This window comes from Littorina saxatilis, linkage group LG3, assembly GCF_037325665.1.
Source record: "Littorina saxatilis isolate snail1 linkage group LG3, US_GU_Lsax_2.0, whole genome shotgun sequence".
Lineage (NCBI taxonomy): Eukaryota > Metazoa > Mollusca > Gastropoda > Littorinimorpha > Littorinidae > Littorina > Littorina saxatilis.
The window spans coordinates 55565858-55586739 of NC_090247.1; the positions used below are offsets into that span (position 1 = coordinate 55565858).

A 20882-nucleotide genomic window follows, 5' to 3' on the forward strand; every position below is an offset into this window, starting at 1 on the left:
CTGTCTCCGTCTCTGTCTCTCTCTCTCTCTCTCTCTCTCTCTCTCTCTCTCTCTCTCGATCAAACTGCCCCAGCCAGTGAATTAAACTGTGTTTATGTCGCGGTCCTGCGCCGACGGGCTGTTACATATGAAGTATACATTAATTTTGTTAAGGCCTACCGTTTGTTCACGTGTCACGATTTATTTCAAGAGTTTTTCATCCAACACACAATGAAAAGAAAACAGCACGACGGGCATATTCATAGATGAAACCTTGGTTTTGCCTGCAGGCTGCTGACTGATAGTTCAACTTTGGGCGCGTGACGCCGATTCAAGTTAAGGGCAGAATATACCTGCGCAGTCAGTTTCAGCGGCACAAACGACGCACTGCATATTATTGATGCTGCGATAGGGATTAGGGGCTCCGCTCACATAATTTTTTATATGTAGGCCCTAACTTCCGCAGCCGGACCGACGACGCACTGCAGATCATCCCAGCCCGCTACACGTTGCATGAAAGGAAAACAGGCCAAGTACTCGTCATAATCCCTATCGCGGCATAAATGATAGGCCGTGCGTCGTCCGCGGTGCCGCTGAAACTGCGCAGGTATATTCTGCCCATTGTGACGAGTACTTGGCCTGTTTTCCTTTCACGCAACGTGTAGCGCGAGACAAAGACAGACAGACAAAGACAGACAGACAAAGACAGACAGAGACAAAGACACTGAGACAGACAGACAGAGACAAAGACAGACAGACAGACAGACAGAGAGACAGCTTTAGATAAACTGACACATAGAGAGAACAGCTGCTGCCATTGTACTGACTACCCACACCTGTGATTGCGAAGTATGGGCACGCTAGTTAGCCTATCATGCACCTGTGGTTTTAACCGACATGTGTATATAATCATTGGCGTTGTTACGAAGAGACGTTTACTGACTATGCGCACATGACGGTGCGCCACACAGGCAGTTAAAAAACAAACAAACAACTGCTGTCCTTTGCATTTGTGGCCCGATTTACTTTTGTTTATGCGTCTGAAGGAAAAAATAAAAGTATTTGCGTTGCCCTTTGCACCTTCTTTTTTGTTTATTTACTTCTTGTTTACTCAGTTGCGTGCTGTTTATTTCTGTTTCAAACCAGGGGACTGAATTGGAACAAGCGGCGTAATCCTGACGAAAATATCACCGCTTAAACCCGTGTCCTCCTATTCCATCGCCGGCCTTGTGTGTGTGTGTGTGTGTGTGTGTGTGTGTGCGAGTGTGTGTGTGCCGGTGTGTGTGTGTGTGTGCGTGGCGGATGTGTGTGTGTGTGTGTGTGTGTTGTGTCAGTGGGCATGTGAGTTTACAGCAGCAGAGGATCAGAGGATCAATCCCGTGACTTGCTGTAATCCCTATGACAGTTCAAGTTGTTTCACCTTGCTGTATTGCCAACTTGTTTTAGATACCATGCTTAATATTATGTACTTATATGTAATGCTAACAACACGCTTTACGGAAAAATGTCTTTATTCTGACAATTATGAGGCGTTATCATAATTTGAAGGGAAATAATTCAAACTTCCCTTACTGAATTGAATCACGCAGTAACGTCCCTTCCTGCGACTTGAAAGTTTGAGAATGCACGCGCACACACACACACACACACTAACACACACACACACACACACACACACACACACACACACACACACACACACACACACGAGGACACACACACACACTAAACACACCGTCACACAAATACACACTGACCGTCACACACACACACACACACACACACACACACACACACACACACACACATCCATGACGAACAAACAGATGTAGCAGAAAATGGTGTCGTACACTCATTTGACACGGACAAATCAAGTTTGTAGAAATTATTTGACTGTTTTCTCAGTCAACAAGCGAAATCATTTGTATGTTTGCTTAACGAAGGGCCATATCAGGGCGGTGCTGCTTTGACATTTAACGTACGCCACACACAAGACAGAAGTCGCAGCACAGGCTTCATGTCTCACCCAGTCACATTATTCTGACACCGGACCAACCAGTCCTAGCACTAACCCCATAATGCCAGACGCCAGGCGGAGCAGCCACTACTGAGATTGCCAATTTTAAAGTCTTAGGTATGACCCGATCACGGGGCGGACGCCTTTCCACTAGGCCAACGGTAGCGATATCATAGTTATGTACAGTCAGATTTCGGCATTTTAAATGTCACTGTCCTTTAAACTAGTTGGCTCGCCATCTCAGACGTGGACGCTGCTTTATGAACATACACATCGGAGTCAACTATCATGAGTTATTTATAATATGCTCACTGTTAGCAAATGATAACAGACATGTGGAGATAATGAATATGAGCATGAGCCCGCATATAATTAGTAGTGCACTGAAGTGGTAATAATGAGCGCTTCAGTGGGGTGATAACGCGAGACAACTCCTGTGATCTTGCCGCGAGGTGGCGCCAGTTACCAGCCGAAAGAAAGAAGGGGTATAACCTCACCAGAACCGACAATGTCTGTTCACCGTATAAAATGCACGACTTACACACGAACTGTTACCAAACCGATATGCTATTTGGGACCAATGCAAGCTTTTTTTCCCTTTCTCGTGTGATCTTGCCGCGAGGCGGCGCCAGTTACCAGCCGAAAGAAAGAGGGGGCATAACCTCACCAGAACCGCCCATTGCTGCGATTGCTGGTTTGAACTGGTCGCCCACATGTTATTGTTTGACTCCCGTTCTTCTGATCAACTCTTCCACAACGCTCGAAAGTCCTGACTACAAGAGTTCCGGAAAACGTCTTTTCAAGCTGCGACGGGTAACTAATTCAGGACAAACACCATGTTTAATTGTGATTCAAGTTTCATGCAGCTATAAATACCACTTCCTTGTTCGTTTTCAATCTCTCGCGATCACCAGGATTTACAATTTGGTAAGTGTTACGTACTTAGTGTTCAGTGCCGTCATTATGACATCATGAACCGGATGACGCTCCTGTGTCTATACTTTGCTGTTTTCACGGAATCGTTTTATTTGATCAAAAATGTCTAATTTCTTATTCTTTTTCTTCTCATTCTTCTTATTATTTTGACGACGGAATGCAATGACGTACTAAATGAGTAAGCTCATGCAGACTAGTGTTTCAAGAGATTCAAACAGAACTTTCATTACTTTGGTACTGGCGGTCGTTTCTTCAAGGGGTGTTCCGTCTTTCACATTGAAATAAGACTCAATTTCACTACAACTGACTCTAACCTAATCTATTTCAGTTTGACAGTTTTGTAGATCTAACACCAGCGCCTTGATTAGAGGTGGGAGAGACAATTCGGTAAGGATTGTTTGCAAGGGAAGAGTGTCTTACAGTCTGTCGATTCCCCGGAGAAAATAAGTGCCACCACCGCTGGCCTGACGTCATTTGGTTTTGTGACGTCTTGATGACGTCAATTCTGATGTCAGGACTCAGCGTCAGATGCTGGGACTCGCAGCGCCGGAAGAAGAAGAAAGAACTGCCTTGTACAGAGCGCCACCTGTCCATGATGGGGCGGTAACTCTTGCCGTCCACCAGCAGCGAGTCGCAGTCGGAGTTACTGTCCGTGATGTACATGGACCTTAGCGTGGCAAAGGGCAGACTACCGTCGACGTTGCCTGTGTGAATGTCGCTGACCTTCAGCTGTGTGAGGGTCTGAGTGGTGGACAACACCAGCACTGCTGACCCCCCGTTGCGGTACTTCACGTTCAGGCGCAAGGTGGCCGGGTGAAAGGTCACGGCGGCGATCGGAGCTGAGGGTCGGAGGTCATTGATGGGGTCACTGTGGCCTACGATGATCGATGAGCCAAAGGGGATCCAGTCCACCCCGGGTGGAGGTCGGGGGGCCAGGCGAACGTTGCCGTCCTGGTACATCACTAACACCTGCACACAGACATCGAAAACGGGTTGGAAGACACGTCTCAAATGTTAGAGAAACATAGCACTCTCGTCGTCGGGGGGATGCTCATTTTTAGCAATACCGACAAATTTTCATGAGTGGTGGTGGTCGTTAATAGCTATTTACGTCGTGTATAACCGAGTCCTCTTTCTTGTCCTCTTTTATTTTCGTTTTCTTTCCTTGAGCCTTTACGCCAGATCGCTTTTTTGACCGAGTTATAAAAAAAAAGTACAAGCGTAACAGCGTGTATACCTGTTGTCATAAAAATTGAGTCTTGCTTTCGCGGTTGACAGTATATATTCGTCTGTTATTCTGATCCTTCTTTCACAAAAAAAACCCAACCCACATGACTCAGGCTGTATCCATTGCCGTTTAAGATTCCATGGAGATGATAAGATCTTGAGCTGTTGAATGGGCTTGAAAATAGAAAGAAAACATATACATTGGGCCTGTTAGCATTACCATGGAAGCCTGTTAGCAAGTGCACGTCCGTATCTGGGAGTCTATGGAGCCGTGTATGTCTATCAATGAAAATATTTAGTCTAGGACGGAGGCAGTAGTAAGGGCAAAACCCAGATCGAGAATAACAGCAGTTCTAGTCTTTCCTTTTGGTTGCCTGTATGTTCTTCCCCTTTTTTTTTTCGTAGTTCCCCATCCCCCACCCCACACAATTTGTTCTTCTGATTTAGTATTGTCATATCCACCATCTTGAAGATTTGTGAAATAGTATATTGTTTTGGTCAGGTAAAATAAGCTTTTGCTGGAGTTCGTGTCCTAGTTGCATATTTTCAGTTGTTTTATGTCATGCATTTTGAATAAAATGTTGTTTAAACCAATCGCAGTAAGACAAAAAATCAGACAGACCTGAGCAAAGCCGCCATTCCAAGGAACGCTGAGGGAGATCCTGAAGAAGTCCACCTTGGCCCACGTTTCGTGCGACTCTCCGTTCGTCAGTTGCATTGTCTCTGGTCTGCGCCACCAGAAGTCCACCTCCACCGCCTCCACCACCAGGCTGGGTGACCAGTGCACCGTGTGGACCTGCCAGGAGGAGAATTCGTTAGTCCTTACAGTGGAAACCCCCTTTTTAAGACTAGTTTAAGACTTCCTCCTTTTTAAGACCTCGCTTTTTCAAATGTTCTGTTCATAACCTCTGTAAATTTACCTCCAATCTAAGACTCCCGCCTTTTTATGGCCTTGTTTTGTTTGTTTGTTTGCTAACGCCCAGCCGACCACGAAGGGCCATATCAGGGCGGTGCTGCTTTGACATATAACGTGCGCCACACACAAGACAGAAGTCGCAGCACAGGCTTCATGTCTCACCCAGTCACATTATTCTGACACCGGACCAACCAGTTCTAGCACTAACCCCATAATGCCAGACGCCAGGCGGAGCAGCCACTAGATTGCCAATTTTAAAGTCTTAGGTATGACCCGGCCGGGGTTTGAACCCACGACCTCCCGATCACGGGGCGGACGCCTTACCACTAGGCCAACCGTGTTTTATGGCCTGATTTTCTCTGATTTTTTGAGGTCGTAAAAGGGAGGTTCCACTGTAGTTGTTTGATGCCAAGAAAACGAGGGTGAGATATTGACTCCCTTCTCAGAAGGATGATAAACGTCGGATTTATATTGTTCAGGGTAAAGATAAAGGGTATGTCGGGATTACCTTCTACGATACTAGAAGGACAGCTGTGTAGTGGTTGAAATGTTACCTAAAGTTATTCACAAGTTTTGTCAGTTGTGTGACATATTTTGGGCCTGTATTGCCTCCAGATCCATCCTGACCTCAGGTCAAAATGAGTTCGGCTCATTCTCTCCCTGACAGGATGCCTTGAGCTTCCTTGTCTGGCAAGGAAACCGATTTGATATATTTTTTTTTGTTTACATATTTAGAGCTTTTTGTAATGTATTATTGATATAAGCAGATTCGCGATCGTCGATAATGAGTTTTCATGGTGTTTTGTAATTTTTAAATTACAAAGGAATTGATATGTAAGACAGTTTCAAGCGAGCTATTTTTCGCGGCTGTATTTACTGTGCAAACAACTCTAAATATGGCAAAAGTGTCACGTGATAATCAACCGTTTGGTTTCGGCGCTCACTGGAACAGACGATTTTTTCTGTAACCAGTTGACAGTGATGAAACCATATATTACGGTCTCCTTCCGGCGGCAGTCCCAACATTTCGACTTGTTTTGACCTTAGAACGATGTCTTTATCATAACTGTGAAGAACAGAACGGAGATCACTGTCGAAGTCGGCCAATCTGCAATCATTTTCGTCTCGCGAACACTGATCTCAAATTTAGATCAGTGCTCGCGAAAAACATTATGGGAGATAACTCTGTATTTTTGTTTTGATAGATTCGGGTAGGACTGTAGCGTCCGGTCAGAGAGATAACTGGCGATAGCCGTTGATCGAGTGATGACTGATCAGAATGCTCCAGATCGAGTCAGTTTCATATACTGACGTTTATAGAGTGGTTTTTTTTTAGGTAGATGACCTGGGGTCAATGCAGCCAATTGAGCTGCCACACGACTTCCAACTGCCATCGTTAGCAGGGTTCTTTTTCGTCACTACTGACCAGGGCACGAAGCGAAAGTGGGTGCCACCCAAACGGGCGAGAACAAACCGCGGGGCCTGATTGGTTGAAATCACAACAAATCTCAATTTTAACCAATCCAACACCGCGACTGGTTCCTTCCAGGTCGGTAACTTTCTCGTGCACCTCAGCCCGTACTACATTTCATTCGTTCGGTTGCAGTTGACCGACTGCGTTTCTGGCCTATCGACTTCTTCTTTTTCTGCGTTCATGGGCTGAAACTCCCTCGTACACTCGTGGTTTTTGCACGAGTGTGTTTTTACGTGTATGACCGTTTTTTTCCCCGCGCAATTTAGGCAGCCATACGTCGCTTTCGGGGGTAATTTCTGGCCTATGAATCCGGCCAAATGCAGCGCTGACCGTTTCTCCCTTCATAGGCCTACGCTCCAGCGTCAGCTGCGTGATGTGCACATCCAGGGAAGAGTAGAACTCTAGCAGCAGCAGGTTGGCGTCGTTCTCTCGCCACGTGAAGTCCGGGAAACGCAGCTTATGCTCAATCTGACCTGGATTCACCGCCGCCTTCGGTAGCGATCGCAGCCGGCCCAGCCTGCGGTGCGACAAGGACAAAATTGTAAATACAATTGTTTTTATTTTTAAAAAGACATATATATTACTAGATGATTACCCGCTTCGCCGGGTACCGGCTTCGCCGGGAAGAAGTAGAGCCGAATACCAGGCTGCACGAAGGAAGGGAGATCTAAAAATAGTAATGTGCAGTGACCTTCTTAAAATAGTAACGTAGTAACGGGAATATGGATTGACGCCACACGAAGGAAGGGAGATAAACGCGCAAAACAAAACACTGGAGAAGATAAGGAAGAGTTACTGGGAATGGATATAGTGGATCTACAGAAAAACCCAAATCGGTTCAGCGCTGCGCGCCGAGAGCACGTGTTGAAATATCTCATCGATGAGGTTGTGTCCGGAGTGTAGCTGAATACGGTCTCCAAATTTGAAAAAGATCGACCGAGAACTTTGGCCGTGCATCGCGAACAGACACACAGACACACAGACAGACACAAGTCGTATATATATATATATATAGATAGATAGAAGTGCAGACAAACTCGTAAACGACATAAAACAAGTGACATCCGCTTGCAATCAGCGAAAGCAATTTAATGCACATTTTTATAATGGACCAGGGTGTATAATTATATACAATTTATAACCTTGAGCAGTATCTGACAAGAAGAGAGAGAGAGAGAGAGAGAGAGAGAGAGAGAGAGAGAGAGAGACAGACAGACAGACAGACAGACAGACAGACAGACAGACAGACAGACAGACAGACAGACAGACAGGCAGACAGGCAGACAGGCATATAATTTGAGTTTGAGACAGAGAGCGAGGGCGAGACAGAGACCAAGACAGAGACAAACAGAGACAGACAGACAGACGTGCGGACTGACGGGAAGACAGACAGATGGACAGCAAGACAGACAGACGAACAGAAATGCAGAGATCGCAAAGATCACAACTTCATCCTACCTGCCCTTGTAAGTGCACCGAATCCAAATCTGAGCAGACGACTTCACCATTCGGACGGTCAGTATGGAACCAATGTCCGCATCCACGTGACCTTTGGAGCGACCTTGAAGAAGGAACTCCACTCGGAACACCTGAGAGAGAACAATCATTCATGCGTAAAAGCATCATTGTGTTTTGTTTGTTTTTACATTTAGTCAAGTTTTGACTAAATGATTTAACATAGAGGGGGAATAGAGATGAGGGTCGTAGTGTATGTATGTATGTATTAATTATATATATGTGTGTGTGTGTGTGTGTACAGCGAAACTACCGGACCGATCTTCATGAAACTTTACATGAGAGTTCCTGAGTATGATATCCCCAAAACATTTGTCCTTTTTTTTAATATAAATGTCTTTGATGACGTCATATCCGGCTTTTTGTGAAAGTTGAGGGGGCACTGTCACGCTCTCCTTTCAGCGTGGAGGCTTAAAACTTAATTAATGAGTTAGCTCATTAAAGTTGTCATTAAAATCGATTTTTCGCCAACCGATTTAAAATTGATTGCATCGTATTCTTCATCAAATTCTGAATATAAAAATATCTTAACATGTGATCACATTTAACGAAAATAGATTAATTACTACCGCGCACAGGCAGACAGAAAGACTTTGGAGACATTAAAATGAACACGTCATATAATAGGCGGAACGAGACACTCAAAGCTTGACGTAAGCAGAAGAATAGCCAATACTATCGACAAATTGTGTGGCGGTTTGTGGCAGGGGCTTACTTATGTTAAAGGCACAGTCCTCCATGCGCAAAGAAAAGCTTTTAAAGGGGCATCTGTTCTCGTGAAACCTTTCTGCGTACCATCTCAGATCTCATTTCTCTCTCTCTCATTTCTCATTACTTTATTGTCCCATCGCTGGGAAATTCGGGTCGGTTCCTCCCAGTGGAAAGCTAGCAGCAACGGAGTCGCGCTACCCAGGTGTCTGCGTGTTTAGGTGTATTCAGCCACCTGCACTTATGGCAGAATGACCAAGGTCTTTTACGTGCCATTGTGATGACACGGGGGTGGGACATGGCTTCCGTCTCTGGGTCTGCACATAAAGTTGACCCGTGTCCGTCCCGGCACGAATTCGAACCTGCGATCTTTCGATCACAAGTCCAGTGCTCTACCAACTGAGCTACCGGGCCCCCAGATCTCTCCAGGCTTTCACACGGAGTAAGGCAATCCATCAACTTGGTCGCATGCCAAATTTCAACAGCCTGACCGCTTTTTGTGCAGAGTTGGATTTTTTTTTAATGAACGAATTTTGTTTTAAAGCCACCATCTTGAAGCCTGAGCAGATCTGAAATAATGAGCAGAACAGATGTTACTTTAAGCCTTTCTTTAAAGCCTGACATAGTCCTATTTAATTAGTGTAATTACTTCCAGGGCTTTTCCCATCGTTGCGGGGATGTATAAATTAAGCTTCCTGCAAAGTTTTAGGTTTGAAGTCCTTACCAATTGTAAACGAGAAATAATTAATTCTTTATTGCATTGTTTAGCAACAGTTCTCCAGGACTTGGGCTATTTTTAGACCGTTGACGTCACTTCGTGACGTTTCGTAAACCAAAGATGGCGTTTGAGACTGTTCGACACTGACTATCAACACCACTTTGCAATACTGAAATATTTTTTTCTGTGTTCGAAAGCTAGGCTACAGCCAATCGTTATTATATCCCCTTAGGTACAGTTTTATAACATTATTGGCACATGTAAACAATATGAATTAATTAATGAACGCTACGAATATGGCAGCCTTTAAGCAAAGGGCGAAGTGTAATGTTTACATGCATAGACCAATTACATGAATACTGAGCAGAACAGTTTACACAAGAACAGATGTCTCTTTAGTTTAAAGCTGTGGTCTATTTATGACTTTCCGGGGCTACGAGGTTGAAAAATAGGGACAAAATCATGTACAGATTTCTGTACAGCAAACACTACCCGAAATCGTGTGACAGGGGAGGCTGCCGCTCCTTTCACAGCAGACTCTGCACCCGAGTTGTTGGCCTTTAAGTCAACACCGGTGTATTGTAGAAGTCTGTTTGTGATGGGGTCTGGTGGTTTCCGATTGTCTGTATGTTCATGGAAACCTTCGGGTTTGCATAACAGTTTTTATAGGGCTAAGAAATTAGCCCTAACATTTTCAATCCTGTTTGATTATCGGGTAGGGTTTGCTGTACAGAATTCTGTACATGATTGTATCCCTATTTTTCAACCTCGTAGCCCCGGAAAGTCATAAATAGACCACAGCTTTAAAGCCTTTCTTTACGCAAAGGGCGAAGTGTACTTTTTACATACTCAGACCAATCACATGACAAATCACGCAGTATCAATGTTTGTAGTACAGTACAAGGCATAGTACATTCAGGTCGTCAGTAAGTCTGGCGCCCACCAGATCACTGCTTTTCCCAAGGGAGCACGATTTCTAAAGTAAGAGCTATGTTTAGTTAGAAAATGTCCCCATAGCCTCATGAGAACTGTTTTTGAAAGCAGATACTTCCGGGTCCTTCTAATGCAGCTCACGCGTCTCTCTTCTTCTGTTGGTCTTCCTTTCTGTGCTCCGAAAACAGAGAGACTGCTAACGTTTCGTTCGAAAATTAAGCATCGGATAAGTCTTCATTATTTTCGTCATCGCCATTTATTTGTTTGTCTACTTAAGACACCAATAGATCGGCGTGCAAGGGATTTTTTTTTGTTTTTGTCGTCAATTATTAGTATTTTGAGCCAACCTCCGGACTCTTTGGGACTGTTTACCTCATCGGTGACTCAAAATTTGCTTTATCTGCAGCAGCAGCAGCAGCAGCAGCAGCAGCAGCAGCAGCAGTAACAAAGATAACACCTTGAGTTGTTGAGTGGTATTAAAAAAACAGGTGGGGCACAACATTATGAACACAAATATATACCTGCGTGATTGCAGTGCGTGCGTGTGTGTGTGTGTGCATGCGTGCGCGCGCGCCCTCGTGTGTGTGGGTGTGTGTATGTGCTCGCGCATGCGTGCAATCTTGCGTGCGTGCGCGCGTGCGTACAATGCCATTCTGACAGACAGATAAACGGAAACTAACAATCACTACACCCCACCCACCGGCGTACTATTGCTGGACACAATGAGACTGGCGCCTGGCACAGACAGTGACAGGAGCGGTGCACGTGATGCAGGACGACGCGGCAGTCGGTCAAACGTCCATAGCACGTGCGACAGGAAGGCACAGTGCGTGGTGTTGGGCTCCCTGCGGTTGGCGGACGCCGATTTTGAGTACCTGGGCATACTGGCCGTCACTGTGTACTCGGATATACCCGCACGGTAGATCGGTACCTGTGAAACCGTGATTCGTTATCAAACAGAACTTGAACATTTAGAATTGACCATTATTTCCTTCAAATCTGCTAACAACGTCGATCCTACCCAATCTTGAGCTTAACCTCATTTTGAAACTCGGATATACCCGCATGGTAGATCGGTACCTGCGAAACCGTGATTCGTTATAATTATGTACGAAACATAATTCGCACATTTTAAACTGAGCATATTTCTCTCAAATCCACAAACAACTTCCAACCAATCTTAAGCTTAACCTCATTTTGAAACTTGGATATACCCGCATGGTAGATCGGTACCTGCAAAACAGTAATTAGTTATGTACCAAACAGAATTTAAACATCTAAAACTGACCATATTTCCTTCAAGTCCGCCAACAATTTCCAACAAAATCTTAAAGCTTAACGTCATCATGAAATACTGCAGCAACTCGGATATAATTATATCCCCAAGGTAGATAGATACCTGCGAAACCGCGATTCGTTATCAAACAGAATTTAAATATTTAAAACTGAGCATAATTATTTGTCTAAAGCCCGCTAAGAACTTCTAACCAAACCTTAATTTTTAAGCTTAACCTCATTTTGAAAAATACTGCTGTATCAACTCGGATATACCCGCATGGTAGATAGGTAGGCTACCTGCGAAACCGTGATTCGTTATGTATCAAACATTCAAACATTTAGAATTGACCATGTTTCCTTCAAGTTTGCTAACAATGTCCCAAAAAATTGCTTAACCTCATTAATTTTTGATATACTGCAGCAACTCCTATATATACCCGCATGGTAGATAGGTACTTGCGAAGCCGTGATTCGTTATGTACCAAAGCGCAAAGAGCATAATTGTAAAGTTATGATGTTGCGCTATATAAATGCTCATTTATTATTATTATTATTATTATTATTATTATTCAAACATTTAGAATTGACCATATTTCCAACAACTTTCAACAAATTGCTTAGCCTCATTTTGAGATACTGCATCAACACCTTAACCCAAACTATAACACCGATCAAATAATTATGACCAATACCCCCCTACCTTGACGTTATCCTCCTCAGCGCACTGGCTCGGGTAGCTTTCCTGTCCAGCCGTGCCCTGAAGCCACAGAGGGGTGGACACGGCAGGTAAGGACGGTACCGGGGTACACTGCAACCTGCATTCATGCATTTTGTCCTTGATTTGATTCATAGTTTATGCCTCGATTTATTGTGTGTGTGTGTGTCTTCTGTGCACTCGGTATTACTGTCATCAGATTCTCTCTTCCCAAATACTGGCGCTCCGTATTTCCTTTTTTCTCTTTTTACATTTAGTCAAGTTTTGACTCAATGTTTTAACGTAGAGGGGGGAATCGAGACGAGGGTCGTGGTGTATGTGCGTGTGTGTGTGTGTCTGTGTGTGTGTGTGTGTGTGTAGAGCGATTCAGACTAAACTACTGGACCGATCTTTATGAAATTTGACATGAGAGTTCCTGTGTATGAAATCCCCGAACGTTTTTTTTTCCATTTTTTTGATAAATGTCTTTGATGACGTCATATCCGGCTTTTCGTGAAAGTTGAGGCGGCACTGTCACGCCCTCATTTTTCAACCAAATTGGTTGAAATTTTGGTTGGGTAATGTTCGACAAAGCCCGGACTTCGGTATTGCATTTCAGCGTGGTGGCTTAAAAATTAATTAATGACTTTGGTCATTAAAAATCTGAAAATTGTAAAAAAATATGTTTTTTATAAAACGATCCAAATTTACGTTTATCTTATTCTCCGTCATTTGCTGATTCCAAAAACAAATAAATATGTTATATTCGGATTAAAAACAAGCTCTGAAAATTAAATATATAAAAATTATTATCAAAATTAAATTTTCCAAATCAATTTAAAAACACTTTCATCTTATTCCTTGTCGGTTCCTGATTCCAAAAACATATAGATATGATATGTTTGGATTAAAAACACGCTCAGAAAGTTAAAACGAAGAGAGGTACAGAAAAGCGTGTTATCCTTCCCAGCGCAACTACTACCCCGCTCTTCTTGTCAATTTCACTGCCTATGCTGGGAGCGGTGGACTGACGATGCTACGAGTATACGGTCTTGCTGCGTTGCAATGCGTTCAGTTTCATTCTGTGAGTTCGACAGCTACTTGACTAAATGTTGTATTTTCGCCTTACGCGACTTGTTTTTCTTTTCTGTCTGCTTATTTTCGGTTCTCTGGTTGTCCTTTTTTAAGTACCACTTTCTGTATTACCACCCACACTCTTTTGTTTTGTTTTTGTATCTTGCTTTTCTGTTGGCATTAGACTAATATTCTGAAATGTGTATTTCGATTTTGTCCGCCATTGTGCTTACTTGTGTTATGTGTTCACAGGGATTCGCTCATTATAAGCGCTATGTTTGAGTAAGGATTATAAATGCCAGATAAGGATCAGATTTGCGTGCGTGCACACGGGGATGTTCGGACACCGAGGAGAGTCTGCACAAACTTGACTCTGGGAAATAAATCCCTCGCCGAATGTGGGGATCGAACCCTCGCCGATAGAGACAACTGGTTTTGAAGCCATCGCCGCTACCGACTGAGCTATATTTCCCCGCCCCATATTGTACATGTCACGATATTAAAATTGAATAAAGTTTGTGTTTAAACCAACCTGCATTCCACCATCTCTTTCGTCAACCCAGCGTCGCTGAACCACACCCGCACCGAGTCCAACTCCACCCCGTCAGACGGCAGGAGGGTAACCACCCGTAGACTATGCCACCCCGGGTAGAGGGCGAGGGTGCGGGGCATGGGGGGACTGGGGATGAAGACGTTCCAGAGGCGGCCCCAGTCGGACTGGGTGGGGGTGAGGAAGGTGCCCAGGGGGGTGCTGTCCACCGCCACCACCACCATCTCGCTCTGACCGTCGTTGGAATAAAGGACTTCCCGTACCTGTTTGGGGAGGGGGGGCAGTTAAGAGTGAGATAACACAGAATATGTTATTGCCCAAGTTTTGGCCTTGACATTGCGGTTAGAAACATTCACTCCAGCCAAGCACACAAGGGTGGTCAGAAGAGTGGGAGAATACAGAACACAGAATATGTTATTGCCCAAGTGTTTGCCTTGACATTGCGGTTAGGAAACATTCACTCCAGCCAAGCACACAAGAGTGGTCAGAAGAGTGGGAGAATACAGAAATAGATTATTTCATTGCCAAGTGTTCGACAGGAGTTAGCTTTGATGTTCCGGTCAAAACATATACACTCAAACGCAACATTGCCGGTACGGAATTAAAAGTAATAGAAATGCAGCGCTCTCCCAAAAAATCCCCTCATTTGCCACGTCCCAACTTACAAAAGAAAAGGAATATAATACATAACTCAGACGTCTCAAAAGCGGACGACTTCCAGCATTATAGCATAATAATCTGGTGTGAGTTCCGCAGTATGTGACTGAGTAGTTCGAATAAAAGGAGGATCTTCATTGAGCGAACTTGGTCTTGTGCTTGCGTGTACACGCGAAAGGGGATAAGGCACTAGCAGGTCTCCACACAAGTTGACCTGGGAGATCGGAAATATATCTCACCAGGCGCGGCCGGGATTCGAACCCCATGTTTCCTACGGATGGTCGACGTCCTTCTTCTTCTTCTGCGTTCGTGGGCTGAAACTCCCACGTACACTCGTGTTTTTTGCACGAGTGGAATTTTACGTGTATGACCGTTTTTTTACCCCCGCCATTTAGGCAGCCATACGCCGTTTTCGGAGGAAGCATGCTGGGTATTTTCGTGTTTCTATAACCCACCGAACTCTGACATGGATTACAGGATCTTTTTCGTTGCGCACTTGGTCTTGTGCTTGCGCGTGTACACACGGGGGGGGGGGGGGGGGGGGTGTTCGGACATCGAGGAGAGTCTGCACACAAAGTTGACTCTGAGAAATAAATCTCTCGCCGAACGTGGGGACGAACTCACGCTGACAGCGGCCAACTGGATACAAATCCAGCGCGCTACCGACTGAGCTACATCCCCGCCCCGTCGACGTCCTAACTACTAGGCTTCGTGCCAGCCTCAACCTCTTTTCGAAGTGAAGTGTTCATTGAAAGATTTGTAGAACATCCTAAACCAGATAGACTGCTAATGTTCCAAAATTCAGAATCAAAACACAGGAATTGTAGTTAACTGGAACGTTTAATTATTGACAAAAACGTTTAATTATTGACAAAAACGTTTAATTATTGACAAAAACGTTTAGTTATTGACAAAAACGTTTAATTATTGACAAAAATTTAATTATTGACAAAAACGTTTAATTATTGACAAAAACGTTTAATTATTGACAAAAACGTTTAGTTATTGACAAAAACGTTTAATTATTGACAAAAACGTTTAATTATTGACAAAAACGTTTAATTATTGTGACAAAAACGTTTAATTATTGACAAAAACGTTTAATTATTGACAAAAACGTTTAATTATTGTGACAAAAACGTTTAATTATTGAATTATTGACAAAAACGTTTAGTTATTGACAAAAACGTTTAATTATTGACAAAAACGTTTAATTATTGACAAAAACGTTTCATTGTTGACAAAACAAAATGTAAATGTAACGTTTTATTTTGTAAATAATTAAACATTCCAATAGCCAACTGCTAAGCTATGCTATGCTAACTTGGTTTTTCTGTCCCCAGAACTGGTGACTATTTGGGACATAACGTGGTTATATGCTAGGACTATAGGTTCTTGGTTATCTATTTGGGACATAACGTGGTTATATGCTAGGACTATAGGTTCTTGGTTATCTATTCATTCTGAAAGATGAGAGCACGCGTACCTGAATGATGGTCTTCTCCCTGACACAGAAGGCGAGCTTTAGAGGGGCCCCGGGTCTGAGACTGACCGCCACTCCGTTTCTAGCCGTCGACCTGGTCACTATCATGTGATGACCACCGCTGTTGACCGCTTCCAGGTACAGCTCCGTGCCCTGGCTGGCTGATTCTGGCACCAAGACACTGACCATGACCAGTGCCAGAGAAAGGCCTCTGAATGCCAACCGGTCGGTAAGTGTGAGAAACATGCCTGCTGTCTACTGCGGGAAGGGCTGAACGAGAAAAGACACTGGTGTTAAATGGGTGGATGTGAACAAAATAAAGATATACGTATGCTGTAAGCAAGATAGATAGATAGACAGACAGACAGCTGGCAGATAGACAGGCTGACTCACTCACTAACTGACTGACTGGCTGACTGACTGACTGACTGACGTCTCAGTGACTGACTGACTGACTGACTGATTGTTTGATTCACTGACTCACTGGCTGACAGACAGACAGATACACAATCACAAATAGAAACATTTCAGCTCGAGCAGGACATATTTCAGATCAGAAGCGGATAGGTTTATCCCCATTTTCACACAACCCCCTGGTTAAAGGCACAATCCTTCCCGTGAAAACAAACCGGCTCGGATCTGGCGAGACATGTTGATGCGTCCTTTCACTTTCATTTCATTTTCATTTTCATTACTTTATTGTCCCATCGCTGGGAAATTCGGGTCGCTTCCTCCCAGTGGAAAGCTAGCAGCAACGGAGTCGCGCTACCCAGGTGTCTGCGTGTTTAGGTGTATTCAGCCACCTGCACTTATGGCAGAATGACCAAGGTCTTTTACGTGCCATTGTGATGACACGGGGGTGGGACATGGCTTCCGTCTCTGGGTCTGCACATAAAGTTGACCCGTGTCCGTCCCGGCCCGAATTCGATCCTGCGACCTTCCGATCACAAGTCCAGTGCTCTACCAACTGAGCTACCGGGCCCCCTAAAATGTACGCAACAACTGTTTCGAAATACTGTCACTAAGTAGTGTCATGTCAATTTTTTTTTCTTTTTTTTTCTTCACGTGGACACATACACAAACAAATCAACAACGTTCTTTGTACGCTGAGTGAGAATATGTGACCTTTTTTTTATCAAACTGTCACTCTGCATAAGAAGCAATGATGATTATTAGTTTTTGGCATGCGTCCCGGCGTCCATCTTGAATGAACAGATGTTCTTGTCCGCTATGAAAAAGCCTGGCAAAATCTGAGATGATGAGTCTTCTTCTTCTTCTTCTTCTTCTTCTTCTTCTTCTTCTTCTTCTTCTTCTTCTTCTTCTTCTTCTTCTTCTTCTTCTTCGTTCGTGGGCTGAAACTCCCACGTACACTCGTGTTGTTTGCACGAGTGGAATTTTACGTGTATGACCGTTTTTTACCCCGCCATTTAGGCAGCCATACGCCGTTTTCGGAGGAAGCATGCTGGGTATTTTCGTGTTTCTATAACCCACCGAACTCTGACATGGATTACAGGATCTTTTTCGTGCGCACTTGGTCTTATGCTTGCGTGTACACACGGGGGTGTTCGGACACCGAGGAGAGTCTGCACACAAAGTTGACTCTGAGAAATAAATCTCTCGCCGAACGTGGGGACGAACTCACGCTGACAGCGGCCAACTGGATACAAATCCAGCGCGCTACCGACTGAGCTACATCCCCGCCCCTGGATGATGAGTCTAATCGTTCACACGGGAAGGACTGTGCCTTTAAAACATAAACCATCTATTCCTCTCAAGACAAAATTCAGTGACACTGACAGGCGATACATCTATATCAAATAAAACGACTCGAAGGACACAGAACAAGCCTTTTCACACTTAATCTCAGTTAGTTTCGTCACTGACATGGTCAGATTTGCCATGTGCGTGCAAGGAGTTGGGATGAAAAAAAGAAGAACATACATGCACGCACAAACATACACAGACACACTGACACACAAACACACACGCACACACACACACACACACACACACACACACACACACACACACACACACACACACACACAAACATGCGCGCGCGGAGCAGAAAGAGAGAGAGAGAGGGAGAGAGTAAGAGAGAGAAAGAGAGAGAGAGAGAGAGAGACTGAGAGAGAGACAGAGAGAGACAGAGATAGAGAGAGAGAGCAACGTGATACCTTTCGCTATCTCAGTCACTTTCATCATTATAATAAGCAAAGACAACGATAGAATTAGAGGCATCATGCAGCAACCGTAGAATTTTTGATTTTAGGAATGAGCCAGAAATACGGAACTACAAAAAATCAACATTTTAATTAAAACTTAAATTAGACAGATAGACGGACAGACCTTGCGTGCACACAACCCCGAAACTATAAACACTCAAGGAGTACTGAGATTTAAATCACACAGACACACGGACAGACAGACCTGAAAGAAAGCACGAAAAAAAACACAAAGAAAGAAAGAATGCTTTATGTCCTACAGGCTAAATATTTCACCTCTTAAGGACAAGATATGGGTTATATGATTCGAGTGTTTACGCCCTCGCGGCTTTTGACGAAGTACACAAGTGTATGCGTGTTTAGGTGGTATCAGCCATCTGCATTTACGGCAGAGTGACCAAGGTCTTTTAACGGGGGTGGGACATGGCCTCCGTCTCTGGGTCTGCACATAAAGTTGACCCGTGTCCGTCCCGGCCCGAATTCTTCTTCTTCTTCTTCTTCTTCGTTCATGGGCTTAGACTCTCACGTTCACTCATGTTTTTAGCACGAGTGGATTTTTACGTGTATGACCGTTTTTACCCCGCCATTCAGGCAGCATACGCCGATTTCGGGCCGATTTCGTGTTTCTATAACCCACCGAACTCTGACATGGATTACAGGATCTTTTTCGTGCGCACTTGGTCTTCTGCTTGCGTGTACACACGAAGAAAGTCACTAGCCGGTCTGCACATAAGTTGACCTGGGAGATCGGAAAAATCTCCACTCTTAACCCACCAGGCGGCAGCGACCGGGATTCGAACTCACGAGCTCCCGATAAGGAGGCCGACGTCTTACCACCACACACCACTGCGCCCGTCGGCCCGAATTCGAACCTGCGACCTTTTGATCACAAATCCAATGCTCTACCAATTGAGCTACCGGAGAGAGAGAGAGAGAGAGAGAGAGAGAGAGAGAGAGAGAGAGAGAGAGAGAGAGAGAGAGAGAGAGAGCAACAACAAAGCAATATTAAACAAACCCCAGACAAAAATGTAAAAAAACGCAATACTGAACCTTTCAAAACAATGCAGACTGACAGACAGACAAGCAAACATGACATCCACTCACCAACTCTGCGACTAATGTGAAAGATCTTCGTCGGGGGGTGACGTGTGCGTAGGTGGGAAAAGCGTAATAGCGCCAGCTGATAGAAAACCCTTGTCACTCGCGCTGCAGGCTTTCTGTCATCTCCTTGTCGCGTGTTGACATCGTCTTAACTTGTCTTTTGTTCCTGTATCCATCCTTTGTGCCCCTAGCCCTGCCCCCCCTCCCTCCTTGTCGACTTGATCCACTGTCTGGTGAACCACCCTGTCGACACGGCAAAACACAGCTGCACGCAAGTCGGTTTCTTACAACTTGAACTCGACTCCGGTGAAATTGGTTACATTTACACTGATAGGCCGCTCAATTTGCCATTGAAGTAGCCTACGCCTGGTATTGGTATTGAACTGACAGTCAATCTGCGATAAAAAAAAAATTAAAAACACAAACAAAAACAACATCAACATACAAACATTTATTTTTTTTTTTTACTTTTTCTTAAACGGCTGTTTGTATATGCAGAATCAAAAAAGGCAAAACCGACCATGTTTACCCTGACACAATATTTCTTGTTTTGAGGATGTATTACAATCCGGAAAAGAACGTGACAACACATTTATTTTTAATCATGATTTATTAAACACCGGGGGAAAAAAAACGAAGACCGGTTTCACACAAAAATAATAACATTAAAAAATTAAGAAATAGAAAAATGATATAATTAAAACCTGGCAAAGCCGACCATGTTTACTCTGACACAACATTTCTTGTTTTCATGAGTTATGAAACACTGGAAAAGGACGTGACAAACAAAAAATGATATTAAAAAAAGTAAAAAAAAAACGATACAATTAAAACCTCAACGAACCACAGAGCTCGTGTCTTAACGAGAATTATGTTATGTCCTAAAAGGTTTCGGAAGCATTCCGTTCAGGCGTTTCTGTTTCTCCACACCAACCATGTTGTAAGGTGGGTCGCTTTTGACTGACATCTGACAGCGCACAGGCAACGAGTGTTGTGTAGTCCTCTACCAGAAAAGACGTAATTTGTGTTATATTCACATCATCACGATCCCATAATTTGTAACCAACTCTGCACCACCATCGACATTATTTTTGTTTTCTTGTTATTCAAATTTTTATTAAAAAAATATATATATACATTTACATTTTTTTTCAAGGAAAAGTCTACCATGAAGAGAGACTGAACAAATATAGATAAAAAATTTAAAAAAATCATTCTTCTGCAGCCATTTTTTTTGTATTCACAAATGTCTTACTTTAATTCATTGGCCTTTTCAGAAAAGGGGGGGGGGGGGGGGGGGGGCGGGGACAATTCTAAGACAGAGGGTTCTTGTGTTCGCCTTTGTCTGTGCACAGCTTACAACATGTATGCACACAGACTTAGCTGCACCAAATGCT

At 43.9% G+C, this 20882-nt stretch overlaps 1 protein-coding gene across 2 annotated transcripts; it reads right to left on the reverse strand.

Annotated features, from left to right (window-relative positions):
• Nucleotides 1-1849: 1849 nt before the first annotated feature.
• On the reverse strand, nt 1850-19648 carry LOC138962714 (uncharacterized). 2 transcript variants are annotated; one of them, XM_070334643.1, is made up of 9 exons: nt 19489-19648; nt 16163-16429; nt 14002-14282; nt 12402-12516; nt 11124-11354; nt 8008-8138; nt 6880-7066; nt 4782-4955; nt 1850-3901 (listed from the first exon to the last, which is right to left on the reverse strand). In XM_070334643.1, the coding sequence occupies exons 2-9, from the start codon at nt 16403-16405 to the stop codon at nt 3257-3259; spliced, it is 2007 nt and encodes a 668-aa protein (XP_070190744.1). In that variant the 5' UTR covers nt 16406-16429; nt 19489-19648; the 3' UTR covers nt 1850-3256. The 2 variants fall into 2 exon arrangements, with proteins under 2 accessions (XP_070190744.1, XP_070190743.1); XM_070334642.1 differs by having other exon boundaries at nt 19435-19496.
• Nucleotides 19649-20882: the final 1234 nt, after the last annotated feature.